At 36.7% G+C, this 19677-nt stretch overlaps 1 protein-coding gene across 1 annotated transcript; it reads right to left on the bottom strand.

Moving 5' to 3' along the window:
• Window positions 1–1714: 1714 nt before the first annotated feature.
• LOC127973032 (uncharacterized) lies at window positions 1715–19307 on the bottom strand. Its single transcript, XM_052577067.1, has 20 exons — window positions 19047–19307; window positions 17875–17985; window positions 17108–17209; window positions 16900–16962; window positions 14963–16759; window positions 12863–13036; window positions 12561–12734; window positions 12170–12343; window positions 11805–11982; window positions 10111–10118; window positions 9699–9740; window positions 9395–9493; window positions 7411–9207; window positions 7019–7192; window positions 4936–5109; window positions 4655–4828; window positions 4398–4571; window positions 4140–4313; window positions 2217–2390; window positions 1715–2135 (listed from the first exon to the last, which is right to left on the bottom strand). Exons 2-20 carry the CDS (start codon window positions 17979–17981, stop codon window positions 1940–1942), a joined length of 5955 nt encoding a protein of 1984 aa, XP_052433027.1. The 5' UTR covers window positions 17982–17985; window positions 19047–19307; the 3' UTR covers window positions 1715–1939.
• Window positions 19308–19677: the final 370 nt, after the last annotated feature.

Raw genomic sequence — 19677 nt, 5'->3', positions numbered from 1 at the left:
ACTATGATGTTGGTATTTGCGTAGGCACACCCAAGTGATTAATTAATGTGCACGCACGCACACACACGAGCATTCAATACTTCAATAAACATTTATAGGTCCTGATTAGCAGAGAGGAGGAAAGAAGAGAAGAAACAGATGCAAACCAAGAGCCTCAGGAAAAAATAAATTTTGAATAATCCTTTTCCTGAGCAATGATGCATTGATTGGAGTGTGTTTGTCTGATGCTTCCCAGACTAACTTGACCACTGAGTGCTCATACTTCGATATTGCTACCTATTATTAACATTATGCAACAAACAATCTATCTATCTAATCCACATGACCTTTGAACTTTACATTGCTATGGTTGCCAACATGCACCTGTTTTGGCTATGGCACATACAGTGGGTACAGAAAGTATTCAGACTCCCTTTAAATTTTTCACTCTTTGTTATATTGCAGCCATTTGCTAAATCATTTAAGTTTATTTTCCTGTGTTTTTCTGTCAATATGGGGTGCTGTGTGTACATAAATGTGAAAAAAATGATTTTGGCAAATGGCTGCAATATAACAAAGAGTGAAAAATTGTGAAAAAGGAGGTCTGAATACTTTCCGTACCCACTGTATATGCATACATGTAATAAATTTAACCTGCTCATCTTCAGATGTTTACACAGTTTATCCTGCTAATCCTTCGCAACCAATAAACATCCTCAGTCATGTGTAACGTTAAACCTATAGGCTGAAATGACACAAATTTACTGAGATCCAAATCTTAATATCAGTATCAATCTTTGTCACATTAGAGTGTTGCACTTAGTTGCACTTACGTAAAATGGAAGTGAAATTTTGGAACTCTTACAGATTATCTCTGATAAACAGCTCTCTCTAGTGGAATTATGTGTAATTGTCTCAAGCGATGTCGACACCAAAACACGTTGTAAAACTGCGCTGACAGAATGCAGACACTAGGTGGCAGTAGTTACTGAATTACTGGACCGAAAAAAAAGACAGATTATCATTAAAAAAACGTCTTTTAGCTGGAATTATGTACTTCAGTTATTTAAAGTAGTCATTAAACCACAGTTGCCAGCATCTGCAGGACAATAAGGGTCAGAATAACGTTCTATCCGTTTCACATATTTTAGTAGCTTACATATTTTTGTTTATGTTAGCAGTAGGTGTGTATAAAAATATCACAGGTTTACTTGATTAAATTAAATGTAATATTGGCTTGTCAAGTCAAGCCACCTTTATTTATATAGCGTTTTACCCAATACAGATTGTGATAAACCAGCTTTACAGTGTTAAATAGGAAAAAGGTGTGTCAATAATGAGGACAATATAAAATAGGCCGTTTTGGGGGGGTTCATTGTTGATTCAGTGATGTCATCGTCCAGCTCAGTTAAGTTCAGTGTCTGTGCAATCAAGTCAATATTATTGCTAAAAACTGTGTTGTTTGACCAAGAACTTTGTGTAGGATACATTCATTTTAAAACAATCACATTCCGCATATATCAGTTTAGCTTTTACATAAAGAGAGAAAAAAAAAACAGACACAAAAGATAATTCAAGTTTTGAGAGAACCTTACAAAATTGCAAAATTGCTTAAAACCGTTAACTATGAAATGTAAAAAAAATTAATTCAAAGTGCAATGGCATTTTGCTTGCTACAGTATGAGGAATTGATTACAACATGGATATTGTCCAGCTTGTTGCTTATGTCCTTGTGGCATGCAATGTGGAAAACTGACAAAGGTTAGTGTCAACAAAAGTCACTGGAGATCTACTAAATAGTCTAACTAAATACTAAATAAATCTCAGTCTAAAGTACAAAGACTTCAATAAGATGGAGTGAAAGGTCTCATTATCAATTTCTTTACATTTTCAGATATATAATGATAATTTCAGTGCAGAAGAATAAGAAAATTGTATTTCTTTAAATGCTGGTCTGCATTTAAAAATTATTTTTTCCAAACTGTATTTTTTGGAGTTGATAGTTGGGGTCATTCTTCATAGCAGAGAACTGCTGTATTCTTGAATCTCCCAGATTGTTCATGTACAGATCCAGTTCTCTCAGGTGTGAGGGGTTCGATCTCAAAGCGGATGCCAGAGCATCACAGCCATCATCTGTGAGACCACAATATTCAAAACTGCAAGGACAGATTTTGATTAAGGAGGACTGTTTCATTCACCCTATCAGAGAAGATGTAGAGCAAAAGTAATGATCTTACCGCAGTATCTCAAGTTTGCAGTCAGGCTTTTCCAGAGCTGTAGAGAGCATTTTAATCCATAAACTTTTTAGTTTATTTTGAGAAAGATCCAGCTCTCTCAGGTGTGAGGGGTTTGATGTCAATGTTGAACCCAGAGCAGCACAACCTTTCTCTGCAATTTTGCAATCCCTCAGTCTGTAGATAAAAAAAAGAATTGTTGATTTTTATATACATTGTTTTTTTGTTTTTTTTTGTTGGTAAAAACAAAACTATTTTGTGCTCTTGCTAAATAACATGATCTTTAGCTGGAGAATGTATTTTCATTAAAACATAATTTTGAAATCCACTATGCAATAAATAATTATGTAAAACTGAACAGATTGATGGCTCTCTCTGTGATAATAAAAATATGGAGTGCCACAAGGATCCGTTCTAGGTCCCCTTCTATTTTCAATATACATGTTGCCCCTTGGTAATATTATTAGAAAATACGGAATTAGCTTCCACTGTTATGCTGATGATACTCAGCTATATATCTCAACGAGACCAGATGAAACTTCTCAATTATCTAAGCTAACAGAGTGTGCTAAATATTTAAAAGATTGGATGACAAATAATTTTCTCCAATCAAATTCGGATAAGACAGAGATATTAATTATTGGACCAAAAAACAGTACACAGAATCTTGTAGATTACAATCTGCAACTAGACGGATGTACGGTTACTTTCTCTACAGTCAGAAATCTGGGTGTTATATAAGACAGCAATGAAAATCTTTTGTCTTTTGAAAATCATATTTCCAATGTTACAAAAACTGCATTCTTCCATCTTAGAAACATTGCCAAGCTACGAAACATGTTATCTGTTTCTGATGCAGAAAAGCTAGTTCATGCATTTATGACCTCTAGACTGGACTATTGTAATGCACTTCTAGGTGGTTGTCCAGCTTCTTCAATAAACAAGCTACAGGTAATCAAAAATGCAGCAGCTAGAGTCCTTACCAGGTCAAGAAAATATGATCATATTACCCCAATTTTACAGTCTCTGCACTGGCTACCTATTAAGTTCCGTATCAGTTACAAATTATCATTACTTGCCTATAAGGCCCTAATTGGTTTAGCTCCAGCATATCTAACTAGCCTTCTACCACGCTACAACCCATCACGCTCCCTAAGGTCACAAAACGCTGGACTTTTGGTAGTTCCTATGATAGCAAAGTCCACTAAAGGAGGTAGAGCTTTTTCACATTTGGCTCCCAAACTCTGGAAGAGGCTTCCTGATAATGTTCGGGGTTCAGACACACTCTCTCTGTTTAAATCTAGATTAAAAACGCATCTCTTTCGCTAAGCATTCGAATAATGTATGTCTTAAATTGTGAGTGTAATTGCATCTGATCAAATGTGCATTTTTATTCATTAGCTTGGGTTAAACTAATTTTACTTTGTTGGATCAGCAGCTATGCTAATGATGCCTCTATTTCGTTTCTATGTTTTGCCACAGGATTTACATCCCGTGGTAACTAGGATTTAAACAAGCTCCAGTCTGGATCCAGAACACCTGAGAAGAGATGATGCTAACCCTGAATCAACAAACAGAACTAACAAATATTGCTACACATGTGACTGCATCATATAATAATTATTAATGAATACTATTAATAATGTTTGTCGTCTAGCTGACTACGTCTTGTATTCATTTTTTCTAAAAATCCTGTCAAACGTGCACAAACTGACAGTCACCACCATAAGCTACTACTAAATATTGTAGAAACATAATTTTCTGTAAAGTTGCTTTGTAACGATTTGTATTGTAAAAAGCGCTGTACAAATAAACTTGAATTGAATTGAATGATATGATGAATTGAAAATCAGTGGACCGTCTGCAATATGAAAATAAAGAAATATTTAAATCTGCATTTTCAGCATGATTTTCAAATTAACTTACCGCAGAACTTCCAGTTTAGAGTTTGGATCCTTCAAAGCTTCAAACAGTGCTTGCACACCTGAGTCACCGATCTTATTCCAACCTAGATCCAGTTCTCTCAGGTGTGAGGGGTTTGATTTCAAAGCTGAACCCAGAGCAGTACAGCCCTCATCAGAGAATTCACAATGATTTAACCTGCTGAGAGAATTACAATCATTTCTGTTTCTAGCTTTCGAACAAAGGACTTATTTTGACAAATGTGGTGAATGCAAATCTTGCCTGAGTGTCTCAAGGTTACAGTCAGAATTCTCCAGATCATCAGATAACTTCCGCAATCCAGTGTCTCCAAGTTTATTGCAAGACAGATCCAGTTCTTTCAGGTGAGAGGGGTTTGATCTCAGAGCTGAAGCCAGAGCAGCACAACCTTCATCTGTGATACCACAATCCCTCAACCTTCAAAAAATATACAGCATACAATATTCATTAATGTGTGTCAGATATGACTCTCTGTACATTAGTGTGTGAGATAACATTACCTTAATATCTCCAGTTTACAGTGAGGATTCTCTAGTCCTTCAGCGAACTTCTTTATTCCTGGATCTCCTAATCTATTCCCAGACAGATTCAGCCCTCTCAAATATGAATGCTTTGATCCCAGAACTAACGCCAGAGATGCACAGCCATCACTTGTGATACCACAAAGTCTAATCCTGAAGAGGAAATGAAATCAAATGTAGATTAATGGACACCTTGTTTATGGTAACAAAAAACCAAATGTCAAAATATGTGTTTTAGGATCATTTAGAAGTATTCTTACCACAGATTCTTAAGTTTACAAAGAGGATTCTGTAATTCAGCAGAAAGAATCTTTAATCCGGAGTTAGTGAGTTTATTTCCAGACAAATCCAGCTCTTTTAGATGTGAGGGGTTCGATCTCAAAGCCAGAGCCAGAAAATCACAATCCTTATCAGAAACACCACAAAACTCCAGTCTGCAAAACACACACACACACACACACACACACACACACACACAGAGAGAGAGGTTTCTTCATTTAAAGACTTTTTCTCAATGTCAGTTTTGCAATAATTCTGAACCATGAACCAAGAGAAAACATTACCGTCTACAGCCGCCAGAGGGCGCTCTATGTTTTCAGTGTAGGCTACAGGAGCACTGAGCAGCATAGAGCGCCCTCTGGCTGCTGTAGACAGTAATGTTTTCTCTTAGTTCATTTCTCTTGGTTCATTTCTCTCAGTTCATGTCAAATTAATTTTGATAAATTAGTCACACCTGACTATAAGTCGCAGGACCAGCCAAACTATGAAAAAAAGTGCAACTTAAAGTCTGGAAAATACGGTAGATAACTTTTTCACTGCAGAAAGCAAAATTATGGATAGGGGACGTATTTCAGCTGGAAGCAACAGTTACAAAGTTAACAGTTGCTACCAAGACATCAACAGGAGCACTCAGCAGCAAATTTTTTTTGGCAAAATCTTTAGTTTTAATCTCTTTTAATCTCTAAGCCTTTATTTTTAAGATTGAAGGTACATTTTTATGATTACTTGCCTATTACAGTTTTTGCCCGTTGCTTGAACACATTTTGCTAAACTTTGCTCATTGTGCCAAAACTCTACACACAAGTAAACATGACACAACACTGGGAAATATACCATTCACATCTGTGTCAAACTGAAGCTCTACTATCAAAACCTAAACTCTGCTATCAAAACCTAACATTCCTTTGTCAAAGTGTAACTCTGATGACAAAATGACACATACTTGCAATCTTATGCATACACTTTCAGATCAGGGGGAACACACTAGTCTACTTTATATAAAACACTTCAGTTTTGAGGCACATTTTCAAACAACCAAAAAAAGCAAATAGGCCTACTCAATTTTGTACATTGTATCACTGTACATTGCAGTAACATTAATTCAGATAAAGCAAAAAAAAAAAAAATAAATAAATAAAAAAAAAAATTATATATATATATAATATAAAAAACACTATACTGTAAACACAGAAAATCATGGCAATTGTGCATTCGTGGGCTCATGGATCCCGCCGTCTGTTGGCCTCATCGACATCGCAAGCAATGTCTTCTCCCACTAGGCACCGGGGAAAATATCCCCTTGCATGTTGAAACCATCCATGGATTGCTGTCACCTGAATGTCACCACCGTTACATTGCCTGCAGAAGAGACATGCGGCATGTGGGTGGACTCTCTGCCCAGCTTCCCTCACAGTCAGGCCATGGTTGATGACATGGTCCACAAAAGTTGCTCTTATATCATCAGAAATATGGGTCCGTGCATGGCCTCTTCGACCTCCTCCTCCTCCTCCTCTTCCTCTTGCTTTTCCTCTTCCTGCTTTTCCTCTTCCTCTTGCTCTCCCTCCATCCATGCATGCAAAGTTCTTGAAATGGCTAAACTGAGGGCTTTTTGTAGCTGGCTGATTGGTGTTCAGTTTTGCAAGTAAGTGCCTTCAGTTGCGTATTTGAGTGGTAGCAATTACCCGATGTTTTGAACGAAGTGTCTTATGTATGAAATAGAGTCTAGTATGCAGGATATGTGTGTTGCATAAAGGAGTAAGTGTGTTGCAGAATTGCAACTAAAGTGCAAAGCAGCGCTTTTGTTTAAGGTATGGGTAAATGTGTTTGAGGTATGGTAACAAAAGCTTCAAGTTGTGTTACTTTAGTCTAAGCATGTCTATAGTGTTCAAGCAATGGGCAAAAACTGTAAGACTTTTTCATAGATTGCACTTAACGATGTATTTTGTCTTGTTAAGCGTGAACTATATTTACTACTTTATTATTATTTCATTTTGGCAATAAAGAAATTAGGTAAATAAACCAAATCTATGAAAATGAAGAAAAAACAAAAGAGGAGGAACTTACTTCAGTGTTTCTAAACGACATTGAGGATTTTGCAGGCCATCACAGAGTAGCTTAAGTCCTGAATCACTTACATTACTCTTAGCCAGGTTCAACTCTCTCAGACATGAGGTTTTTGATGTAAGAACAGAAGCTAGAGTGGCATAGCTTTTTCTTGATAGGTTCTGATCACCAAAACTGCAAGAAAAATAATAATAAATCCCACCATGTATAGACAGTATTGAGCAGATTAATTCTGGAATTTACACAAATCTTTTAGATTCCAGAGTTTTAATTAAGATTAATCAAACTTCTAGATTAACCAAAATAACTTAATGCAGAAAAATCTTGTGCAAAATCTAACAAGATAAATATAAATATAAGGACTAAAAAGGATTATTACTGGCATGACATACTTTGCCGTTCTAGATGCTTCAAGCACTGGTTGTAGCTTTTGAAGACTTTCATCTGGCAAGACATGTGTCCAAACATACTTCTTTAAATCAAACACATCTAGTTTTTGCCCTGAGGTCAGCAATACAAAGACCATAGCTGACCACTGTGAGGCTGTAAGTGTGGTCTTTATTTCTGACCCTGATTTTAGGTAATGCTGGACTTCCTCCACTAGTGAATGATCCTTCAGTTCATTTAGGCAATGGAACAGATTGATTGATTTCTCTGGAGATGGATTCTCTCTGATCTTCTGCTTTATGTAATTAACTATTCTCTCTTTGCTGTCAGAGCTGCTTTCTATCGGAGTCAGTAGGCCTCGTAAGAGCGTCTGATTGGCCTCCAGTGAGAATCCCAGAAAGAAGCGAAGGAAAAGGTCCAGATGTCCACTTGTACTCTGCAGAGCTTTCTTTACAGCTTTCTGATAGAGGTCATATACTGATAATGAACCTTGTGTAATGCAAGAAAGAACACTAGGTAGAAGACTAGGTTGGTCTATCACAATTATATTTTGATTCACAAATGAGAGGTACACATATAAAGCTGCAAGATGTTCCTGAACACTCAAATGAACAAAACAGTAGACTCTCCTCTGAAACAGCCCTGATTCTTCTCTGAAGATCTGAGTGCACAATCCTGAGTACACAGATGCTTCTTGTACGTCAATCTCACACTCCTTAAGGTCTTCTTCGTAGAATATCAGATTCCGTTTGTCCAGCTGCTGAAAAGCTAATTTACCCAGTTTGAGAACCATGTCTGTATCTTTAATTTTCTTATCATAGTCCTTCTCATGCATATTTCTCATCTGAAGGATCAGGAAGTGTGTGTACATTTGAGTGAGAGTCTTGGGAATCTCTCCACTCTCTGCTTGACTCAACATCTTCTCTAGAACAGTGGCTGAGATCCAGCAGAACACTGGGATGTGACACATGATGTAGAGGCTCCTCGATGACTTCAGGTGTGAGATGATACTGCCGGAGAGGATCTGATCACTGATTCTCTTCCTGAAGTATTCATCCTTCTGTGGATCATTGAAGCCTCGTACCTCTGTCACTCGATGGACACACTCGGAGGGGATGAGATCAGATGCTGCTGGTCTGGAGGTGATCCAGATGAGAGCAGAGGGAAGCAGATTCCCAACAATGAGGTTTGTCAGCAGCACGTCTACTGAGGCTGATTCAGTCACATCACACAACCTCACACTGTTGTGAAAATCCAGACCCAGACGACACTCATCCAAACCATCGAAGATGAAAATGAATTTACGTCCATTTGGAGAGATTTCAAGTTGTTCTATTCCCATGAAAAGTTGCAGAAGTTCTTGAAGACTGAATGTTTGGTCCTTTATCAAATTGAGCTCTCTGAAAGGAAGTGGAAATATGAGGTAGACGTCCTGATTTGCTTTCCCTTCAGCCCAGTCCAGAATGAACTTCTGCACAGAAACTGTTTTTCCAATGCCAGCGACTCCTTTAGTCAGCACAGTTCTGATGGGCTGATCTTGTCCAGGTAAAAGTTTGAAGATGTCATTCAAGTTGATTGGCGTATCATCTGAGGTTCCTCTCCTAAATGCAGTTTCAATCCACCTGATCTCATGCTCATCATTGATCTCTCCACTTCCACCTTCTGTGATGTAGAGCTCAGTGTAGATCTCATTGAGAGGAATGAGGTCACTCTGTCTTGAAATCCCTTCACACAAACACTGAAATCTGCTCCTCAGATTTGACTGGACTGCTTCTTGAACTTTATCAAGGGGTGAGGCAGCACTGAAAAATCAAAATAAATCTTGTTATGCATTTTAAACTAATTTATAACACACATAGCAGACCGTTTAATCCACAATTGTTAAAATAGTTAACATTATCTCTTTTTTTTATTATTTTAAATGATATTGCCTAAAATTAAAAACTGAAAAGTGATAGTGAGAAAAAAAACTAATAAGTATTGATGTACCTGGATTCTTTTAAATCCTCTGGATGACCCATGGAGTGATCACTCCTCATGGATGCATGGCTAGGAGATGGAGATGCTGATCTCCCTTGCTGCTCTGAGCTGCAGTGAAACAGCGACATTACAACATTAATTCAGTGGATCTCCCTGTCATTCAGAACCAAGTGCTGTGCAATGAACTAGGTGTAATTGTGACATTAAAAATGTGCAATTGAGAGTTATAAAACATTTTGGCTTTAATATAGTTACATAATACTAAAGACTAACAAAGCTTTAATTTAAATGGAGTTTGATCAAGATCATTTACCTGGGCTTTTCAACCTTGAGTTGATCCATTGAATGATGACTCCTAATAACCAGGTCTTTTTAAATATGATCTCCCCTTCTGGGATGTGCTTCAGGAAAACAGAAATGGCGATTAGCTACCAGACTAAAGACTAAATATTACATGAAGTAAGAAACCAATTTGTCTATTACTATTACAATGTATTAATTGAAAGTATTAATGCAAAGTAATAATTGAGGGGTTACTTGCCACCCATACAATTAGCCAAGCATTTGCTTACTTACTAGTGGGCCTCAGTATTCGGTTACATTTTCAGAACTCATTCAGAACTCATTCCAGCTACAATCATTCTGCAAATATACCAAATAAAAGTAATAGTAGCAGCAAGTAAACCAAATGGTCAAAATATGGCCAGAAACCTAATTCATCATACAGACTATCCTAGATTATGAAACAACATGTACAAATGTAAGAAATGCAACATACTGGACAGAAGTCACATACCGTAAACATTTTTGTTTTTAAGAAAACTTGTTATCTCTCAAAACAATAGTTTTTGTCAGAGTAAAAGGTGAAACATGTAGCCCAACTAGTTGTGTACGTCATGTGCCTTCCTGTTGTTTTTTTTAGACAGATGAACTGATACAGTCTTTCAAATTCAAAATTCCTCTCTGAACAACATTCAGTTTTACTTAGTATTAATAATGCCTGGCTGAACCATATTGCTTTTGCAGGTTAAGGAAACAAAAGATAAATATGTAATTCGGAACACCTTTATAAAAAAGTGACAAATGACTGTTTAATATCAAGCTAATAAAACAGCAACATCGCTCAGCCTCATCTCTAAAGATCACGAGGATCCTTGACAAACCAGTTTCAGCGATTAGTTGTTACGCAGCGCAAGGCTTTTTAAACTAGTTACAGTATTAAAGTACTTTTTATACAGCAACCTGAATAAAATTGGCCTGAAACTCATTACTCTGTAATTAACGCGATGTCCTGTTCAGTCGTGTTGTAAAGCACTATGATCACCAGCGAATTAGTCATTCAGGAAACATTTGTCACGGCGATTTTACTTTAAGTAATATGTAGTCTAGGTCTAAACAATATCTTTCATAGGGGTTTTTTTCTTTGAAGAATTTCAAAACATTAACCAATACTTAAGAGTATAATAAATAACCACGACCTACCTTTTATGCAGACCTTCTTCCCGAGAAGCAACTTAATGTAAATGTTTTCACTTTCTGATTTGTGTACTTCTCATCTAAACAAGTCAATGGGCGTTCACAAAAACAAACAATTGATACGTTTCAAAAACTTCTTGTTGTAAAAATTAGTTTTAAATGATGGGATTTTCAGTTAAATCCACACAGTTTGAATCGACAGCAAAACACGTGGGGTTTCCCTAAAACACATTTAAAAAATATTCATTTTAAATAAAAGAAGAAATACTGAAATACACACTGATAGCAACTTTTAAATAAATTAATCACAAGTTGGGGGAAAATTGCACATTTAAACCTTATCACTCTGCAAAATGTAGAATATATTAAATAATTGCAATATAAACTAAACACAAAAGTATAAAAGGATTAACTATATGTAGTTGCATTATAAACAACTATATTTGGTTATAAAGACATAAAGTAACATTAAAAAGGTAAAGATTTGATATTTAACAGAGAACAGAAAGAAATGTTCTCCATTTCATGACATGGCCATCCGCCGGGATAATAATCTCAAACACATTCAGAAAATATTTCCATCACCTAATGTGTTGGACAGATTTTAAAACACCAAAAAACAACAGATCACATACATTAGAAAGGGTTTAATTGTGAAAATGAATGAATTATATGCTAAAACATAGTCCCAGGTACAGCTTTACTGCAGCAACGAATCCAACGAGCAGCACAGTTCACAGCTGAACTCTCTTCAAATGTAATTTTTACAAAAAGAAAACATTTAATGAAAACACATCTATTATTACAGATAAAAGTGTAATTCTTCCAAAAAAAAAAAGCGTTGACAATCTTATTTTCCTAGTGCAACATTTGTCACTTGGTTAATAAAGATTGACAAAAAAAAAAAAAGATTCATAAATATATATATATAAATATCTCAAACATATTCTACTTTCTCCAGTTTATATAGTGGATCCAATTTTATAGCAGAGAGCTGGTTTGCTCCCATGTCTGTGATATTATTTTTAGTCAGATCCAGCTCGCTCAAGTGTGAGGGGTTTGATCTCAGAGCTGAAGCCAGAGCAGCACAACCTTCATCTGTTACATCACAATCTCGAAGCCTGGAGACAGAACAATGACACAGCATTAACCCTCTCATTTCATATATATATATAAATATAAACACTTTATTATAAACTTTTTTTTTGCCTGGTACTTACAATTGGTACTTACAATTTGCCTGCTTTAAATAAATTTTCCATCAACTAAAGAGGTTTTTATCTCACCTATCTTGAACAAAATTCTTACCATAATATCTCCAGTTTACAAAGAGGATTTCTGAGTCCATCAGAGATAAAGTTAACTCCGTCATCTCCCAATACATTCTCAGACAGATCCAGCTCTCTCAGGTGTGAGGGGTTTGATGTCAGAGCTGAAGCTAGAGCTGCACAACTTTTATATGACAAGTTACAAAATCTCAGCCTGCAGAAAAGAACAATGGGACACACTGTAAAATTCTTTACATTTGCTCAGAAGCTCTCAAAGTATACATTTACAGCACCCCAGGAGAGTACAAACATCAGTAGGACAGATTTAGACATCTACATTTATAACTAACTTTTTAACATTTTTTTTTTTTAATTCTAACACATCAAACCATTTAATTTACTTTTCTATTTTTAGCTTTTGAATGACATACTTTAGTGTCTCCAGTTTGCATTGAGGATTTTTTAGTCCATCAGAGAAAAGCTTCACGCCTTGATTTCGTAGGTTGTTTTCAGACAGATCCAGCTCTCTCAGATGTGAAGGGTTTGAATTCAGGGCTGAAGCCAGAGCGGCACAGCATTCGTTTGTGAGACCACACCGCCACAACCTGCTCCAGACAGTTTTGTTTGCTCACATTCCAGTTCCATTAATACAGCGCATGATACCAGAGTATGTACAAATTCTATTTTAACTGTGCAGGATCTATTTGTGGTTTTGACAAATTTCAGGACTTACCACAATGTTTCTAGTTTGCAGTGAGGATTTCCCAGTCCAACAGAAAGGAGCTTCACACCTGAACTCTGCAGATTATTGAAGTTTAAGTTTACTTCTCTCAGACATGAGGATTCGGAGCTGAAAACTGATGCCAGATCAGCACAGCAATTCTCTGACAGGCTACAACAGCCAAGCCTGAAAAATATAAATAAACGAATAAAATAAGATCGCTCATATAAACAATTATAAAAACAGGTATAAAAATTACAGAAACGCTATTTATTTTATATTATATGATCATTAATATATATTAAAAATACTCTCAACATGTCTTAATGACACAAGGAAATATAATTAATGCTAGTAAAGTCCTAGTCAAAGGCACATATCTGTACATGTACAGCAAGTTCAAAACAAGGCCCATTATGTACAAGAAAATATGGAAATGTTTAGTAAAATCTAAGCACATACAGTATTGTTCAAAATAATAGCAGTACAATGTGACTAACCAGAATAATCAAGGTTTTTAGTATATTTTTTATTGCTACGTGGCAAACAAGTTACCAGTAGGTTCAGTAGATTGTCAGAAAACAAACAAGACCCAGCATTCATGATATGCACGCTCTTAAGGCTGTGCAATTGGGCAATTAGTTGAAAGGGGTGTGTTCAAAAAAATAACAGTGTCTACCTTTGACTGTACAAACTCAAAACTATTTTGTACAAAAAAAATTTTTTCTGGGATTTAGCAATCCTGTGAATCACTAAACTAATATTTAGTTGTATGACCACAGTTTTTTAAAACTGCTTGACATCTGTGTGGCATGGAGTCAACCAACTTGTGGCACCTCTCAGCTGTTATTCCACTCCATGATTCTTTAACAACATTCCACAATTCATTCACATTTCTTGGTTTTGCTTCAGAAACAGCATTTTTGATATCACCCCACAAGTTCTCAATTGGATTAAGGTCTGGAGATTGGGCTGGCCACTCCATAACATTAATTTTGTTGGTTTGGAACCAAGACTTTGCCCGTTTACTAGTGTGTTTTGGGTCATTGTCTTGTTGAAACAACCATTTCAAGGGCATGTCCTCTTCAGCATAGGGCAACATGACCTCTTCAAGTATTTTAACATATGCAAACTGATCCATGATCCCTGGTATGCGATAAATAGGCCCAACACCATAGTAGGAGAAACATGCCCATATCATGATGCTTGCACCTCCATGCTTCACTGTCTTCACTGTGTACTGTGGCTTGAATTCAGAGTTTGGGGGTCGTCTCACAAACTGCCTGTGGCCCTTGGACCCAAAAAGAACAATTTTACTCTCATCAGTCCACAAAATGTTCCTCCATTTCTCTTTAGGCCAGTTGATGTGTTCTTTGCAAATTGTAACCTCTTCTGCACATGCCTTTTTTTTAACAGAGGGACTTTGCGGGGGATTCTTGAAAATAGATTAGCTTCACACAGACGTCTTCTAACTGTCACAGTACTTACAGGTAACTCCAGACTGTCTTTGATCATCCTGGAGGTGATCATTGGCTGAGCCTTTGCCATTCGGGTTATTCTTCTATCCATTTTGATGGTTGTCTTCCATTTTCTTCCACGTCTCTCTGGTTTTGCTCTCCATTTTAAGGCATTGGAGATCATTTTAGCTGAACAGCCTATCATTTTTTGCACCTCTTTATAGGTTTTCCCCTCTCTAATCAACTTTTTAATCAAAGTACGCTGTTCTTCTGAACAATGTCTTGAACGACCCATTTTCCTCGGCTTTCAAATGCATGTTCAACAAGTGTTGGCTTCATCCTTAAATAGGGGCCACCTGATTCACACCTGTTTCTTCACAAAATTGATGACCTCAGTGATTGAATGCCACACTGCTATTTTTTTGAACACACCCCTTTCAACTAATTCAACTAATTGCCCAATTGCACAGCCTTAAGAGCGTGCATATCATGAATGCTGGGTCTCATTTGTTTTCTGAGAATCTACTGAACCTACTGGTAACTTGTTTGCCACGTAGCAATAAAAAAATATACGAAAAACCTTGATTATTCTGGTTAGTCACATTGTACTGCTATTATTTTGAACAATACTGTATATACAGTACTTTTTACTCACTGAGCTGATCTGGACAGTTCAACCACAGGCAGTAGATTATGGAGAACTTGATCTTGTGTGAGGTGTTTTTGGTTGAACTCATCCCTGATGTATTTGTTTAGTTCAAACACTTCCAGTTTTTCTGAGGTAAGCAACACAAAAACCAGCGCTGACCACTGAGACGGAGACAGAATGGCATCTTGGATCGTTCCAGCATTCAGATAGTCTTGGATTTCATTTTCCAGAGTATGATCACCTAGTTCATTCAGACAGTGAAACAGATTGATGGATTTCTCTGGCGAAAGATCTTCTGTAATCTTCCTCTTGACATACTGGATAATTTGCTCCGTGTTGTGAGATGTTGCTTCTGTTTGTGTAAGTAGGCACTGAAAAAGAGTCTGATTGGACTCTAACAAGAGACCCAGAAGGAAGCGAAGAAAGAGGTCTAGATGGCCATTCTTACTTTTCAAAGCTGTTTCCACAGCCCTCTCATAGATTGTGAAACATGCTGGGTACTGAACATCCTGATTTAAGGACTGGTATTCACTGAGAACATCTAGGTTTTTCAAATTGAATGAAAACATCACGTACACAGCTGCTAGATGTTCCTGAATGCTCAGATGAACGAAGCAGAAGACTTTCCTCTGACACAGACCAAACTCCTCTCTGAAGATCTGAGTGCACAACCCAGAGTACACTGATGCTTCTGTCACATCGATGCCACATTCTCTCAGATCTTCTTCATAAAAGATCACACTGCCTTTCATAAGGTGCCTAAAAGCCAGTTTCCCCAGTTTGAGGATCATGTCTTCATCTTTCACTTTCGTTTTAAAGGCCTTCTCATGCATATTTCTCATCTGAAGGATCAGGAAGTGTGTGTACATTTGAGTGAGAGTCTTGGGAATCTCTCCACTCTCTGCTTGACTCAACATCTTCTCTAGAACTGTGGATGAGATCCAGCAGAACACTGGGATGTGACACATGATGTAGAGGCTCCTCGATGACTTCAGGTGTGAGATGATACTGTCGGAGAGGATCTGATCACTGATTCTCTTCCTGAAATACTCCTCTTTCTGGGGGTCACTGAAGCCTCGTACCTCTGTCACTCGATGGACACACTCGGAGGGGATGAGATCAGCTGCTGCTGGTCTGGAGGTGATCCAGATGAGAGCAGAGGGAAGCAGATTCCCCACAATGAGGTTTGTCAGCAGCACGTCTACTGATGTCTCTTTGGTTGCATCCAGTAGAATTTCATTGCTGGGAAAATCTAAGAGAAAACGGCACTCGTCTAGACCATCAAAGATAAACAACACTTTATATTTATTACTGAAAACGTCCACTTCCTTTGTTTCAGGGAAGAAAACTTGGAGAAGATCTAAAAGACTGAGCTTTTTGTCATTTATCAAATTGAGCCCTCTGAAAGGAAGTGGAAACATGAAGTGGACATCCTGATTTGCTTTCCCTTCAGCCCAGTCCAGAATGAACTTCTGCACGGAGACTGTTTTTCCAATCCCAGCGACTCCTTTAGTCAGCACAGTTCTGATGGGCTGGTCTTGTCCAGGTAATGGTGTGAAAATGTCATTAAGGCTGATTGGGGTATCATCTGTTGCAGATTTTCTTGATGCTTTTTCAATCCAACGGACCTCATGCTCATCATTGATCTCTCCACTTCCCCCTTCGGTGATGTAGAGCTCAGTGTAGATCTCACTAAGAAGTGTTGGGTTTCCCTGCTTTTCTGTTCCCTCACATAAACAGTGAAACATTTTCCACAGATCTGATATATGTTTGTTGTGGGCTTCAGCATGTTGACAGTCAGTGCTTCAACATAAGTTAGAAAACACAAATTAGCAAGCAATAACAGATGTATACACCGGCAGACATGTTTTTTAATGAAATGTATTGTTAAAAAACTAATCAGTGGTCAATTTTAATTTACATGCATTTATATGTGTGAATACCTGCACTCTCGGAGTGCTGGCTTTTTCCCATCACAACTCTGACATTGTCTTCTTGTATGTGACCTGAGTGAGCACATTACAGACATCAGTATATGGACAGTCGTTACTTTAAGTAATTATACACAGATCAAGGTTCAATATTGAAAGATTCCTTGGGTTTACATTAAAGAAATGCCTCCAATGTTTTACTTTTTATTTTGAAACATACCTTTGTTCATGCCTGAAGAACACTGGAAGCTCTATTGACTGAGCACTGTTTATGGACACACAGCTGGGCGCCGGTGAATCTGCTCTTTCTGACTGCATCAATCTGAAACATGACAAATGAATGACTGCTCCATTCAGAACACTTTATCATACAGTAATGTTCTTGTGATCAGAGCAGACTTTATTGTTAAAAACATATTAGAAATGTTTTTCCGAAGTTGTAATTTTGAAGGACATTTTTCTAAATATTTTAGTATTTCTACTTCAAGCTTTAATGCTTAATTCAGTGTATTGCATGCTGTTTATTTGTATTTGTGAAATGTATTTGGTGAGATTTGTTTTCAATGTAAATTAAAATTAAATTAAAATTAAATGTTAAAAATTAAATTTATGCATTTAGAAGAAGCCTTTATCCAAAGCAACTTACAGTACATTCAGGCTAACAATTTTTTAACCCACAACCCTGCGCTGCTAATGCGATGCTCTATCACTTGAGTCACAGGAACAGTGTACATACTTTTTCACCCACATTACTCACCTGTGTTCAGAAATGTCTTTATTAGTGCTTTCAAACTCTATCCAAAAAAAAAAAGTTTAAAAAAAGCATAATATTTGTGTGTGCTATTTATAATTATGTAAAAAAGTGAAAGTGAAGTGACATACAGCCAAGTATGGTGACCTATACTTAGAATCCGTGCTCTGAATTTAACCCAAAGAACCCATTTTTGTTATCTATCTATCTTTGCTATTAACATTTTTTTTAAGTACCTTAATTCTGGGTTGCCACTGGCAACATCTCTACAACATCTTTTGCTTAACCCGTGCTTTATGGGTTCACAGCATGGCTCTAGTGAGCCTGGTCTTTCTGGCTCCATTGATCTGTAACAACAGCAATAAAGCATTTCTTAACATACACACACACACATATACATATATATATATCCAAGACTATTCTCTTTTTGTGGACGGAAACACGTTTAAAATGCATTTTACAGTTTTGATTTTGTAATTTCAAAGTGGCATATAAACATAATAAACGAGAAAACGCATCAGAGGTCTACCCTGTTGAAGCAACTACCTCTAGCAACTTTTTCTTCCAAAAGCATCTAGCAACAAATTTATCTATTTTTAAAATGTATTTGGCTACTTTTAGAATTTTTTGACACAAATGGTAAAAGGCACACATTTTCCATCTAAATTACAGAAAAAGAGAAAACCAAAGGTGCCTGGCAGTACATACATAACGTGAATTTATTTAACTGCTATTTCCAATTGTTATATAATAATAATAGGCGTGTTTGGTTAGTATATTTCGGTTAACATGGCGTACAGACTTTTCTGAGGGTAGCTAATAAAAGCTATATATATATATATATATATATATATATATATATATATATATATATATATATATATAGTAATTGTTCAAAAAAGAGTTTAATAATTCGATATTGTATTTAAATTATTTGTAAATTCATTGCTACTATTAACGTTACTCCCATTGCATATTTGTAGACTCGATCGTCATCTCAATTTGCATATGTTACTGCTGCTATTGTTATCACGTTGCACTCAGATTGCACGTTGGCGATTATAGTTTTTTTTTTTTTTTTTGCACAAAATAGTTTCTATTTAGCGGTTATATTATGTGTATATATGTGTACAGTTTTGCAATTGTCTTGGCATTCATTGTGGACGGCAAAGAATTTCATTGCTCGGGGAAACTTGCTTTTCTCATTGGGCATATGACAATAAATGCTTTGAATCCTGAATCTTTGAAAAATCCAGGTATTTATATCTTAATAGAATGATGTATATCATTTAACAAACACATCTAAATTAACATATAAAATATATATTTTTAATGAGATCTGATGCAGTGCAAATTTTGCGTCGTGATTACGTGGACAGACCTTTGCAGTGTGTGTGTTTCTGCTCACCTGTGTCAGGTGGATCTCGCTCCGCCTCGGTTGTTTGTTGACCCAGCACAACGGTGATGACGGTCCAGTTCAGTTTACAATGCGTGAGGCAAGTGAAACAAAAACAAGACAAAACAAAGTTCCCCCAAACCGGGGCTAATTAGCGCGACTCACACTCGACTAACTCCAAGACTGAAGCTGTGTGACATTATCTCCAAATATTATTGCGGTCACAAAGACTTTCAAGCAGAAGAGCATTCCGACGCGAGTAGACTAGGCTTTCACTTTAGTGGGGGAAGTTTAGGGATGGGGTTAGGTATTCATAGACTCCGCCTCTACCTGTTCCCAACCGTTTTTAAAAACAATAAAATATAATTTTATGAAACGTACATGCTTACTTTGTGACACAGCTGAAAGTCAGGGTTTTAGCAATAATTGTCAACAAGTTTTTTATGTAAATAATAATGATACAAAATGTATACTGACAATATGGTATTTTAAAACAGTGATGTTAACGGTGTAATAAAATAATGTTAAACGGTGGTAAGGGATTTCTTCTACACACAATGAACTTCAGAAAAACATCCAAGCAATGTAAAAAAAGGCATTGTTGAATATTGGCTGGATGTACAGGGATAAGTTATAGTAAACA

This window comes from Carassius gibelio, chromosome B15, assembly GCF_023724105.1.
Source record: "Carassius gibelio isolate Cgi1373 ecotype wild population from Czech Republic chromosome B15, carGib1.2-hapl.c, whole genome shotgun sequence".
Classification (NCBI taxonomy): domain Eukaryota; kingdom Metazoa; phylum Chordata; class Actinopteri; order Cypriniformes; family Cyprinidae; genus Carassius; species Carassius gibelio.
This window is presented reverse-complemented; position numbering and strand designations above follow the sequence as displayed.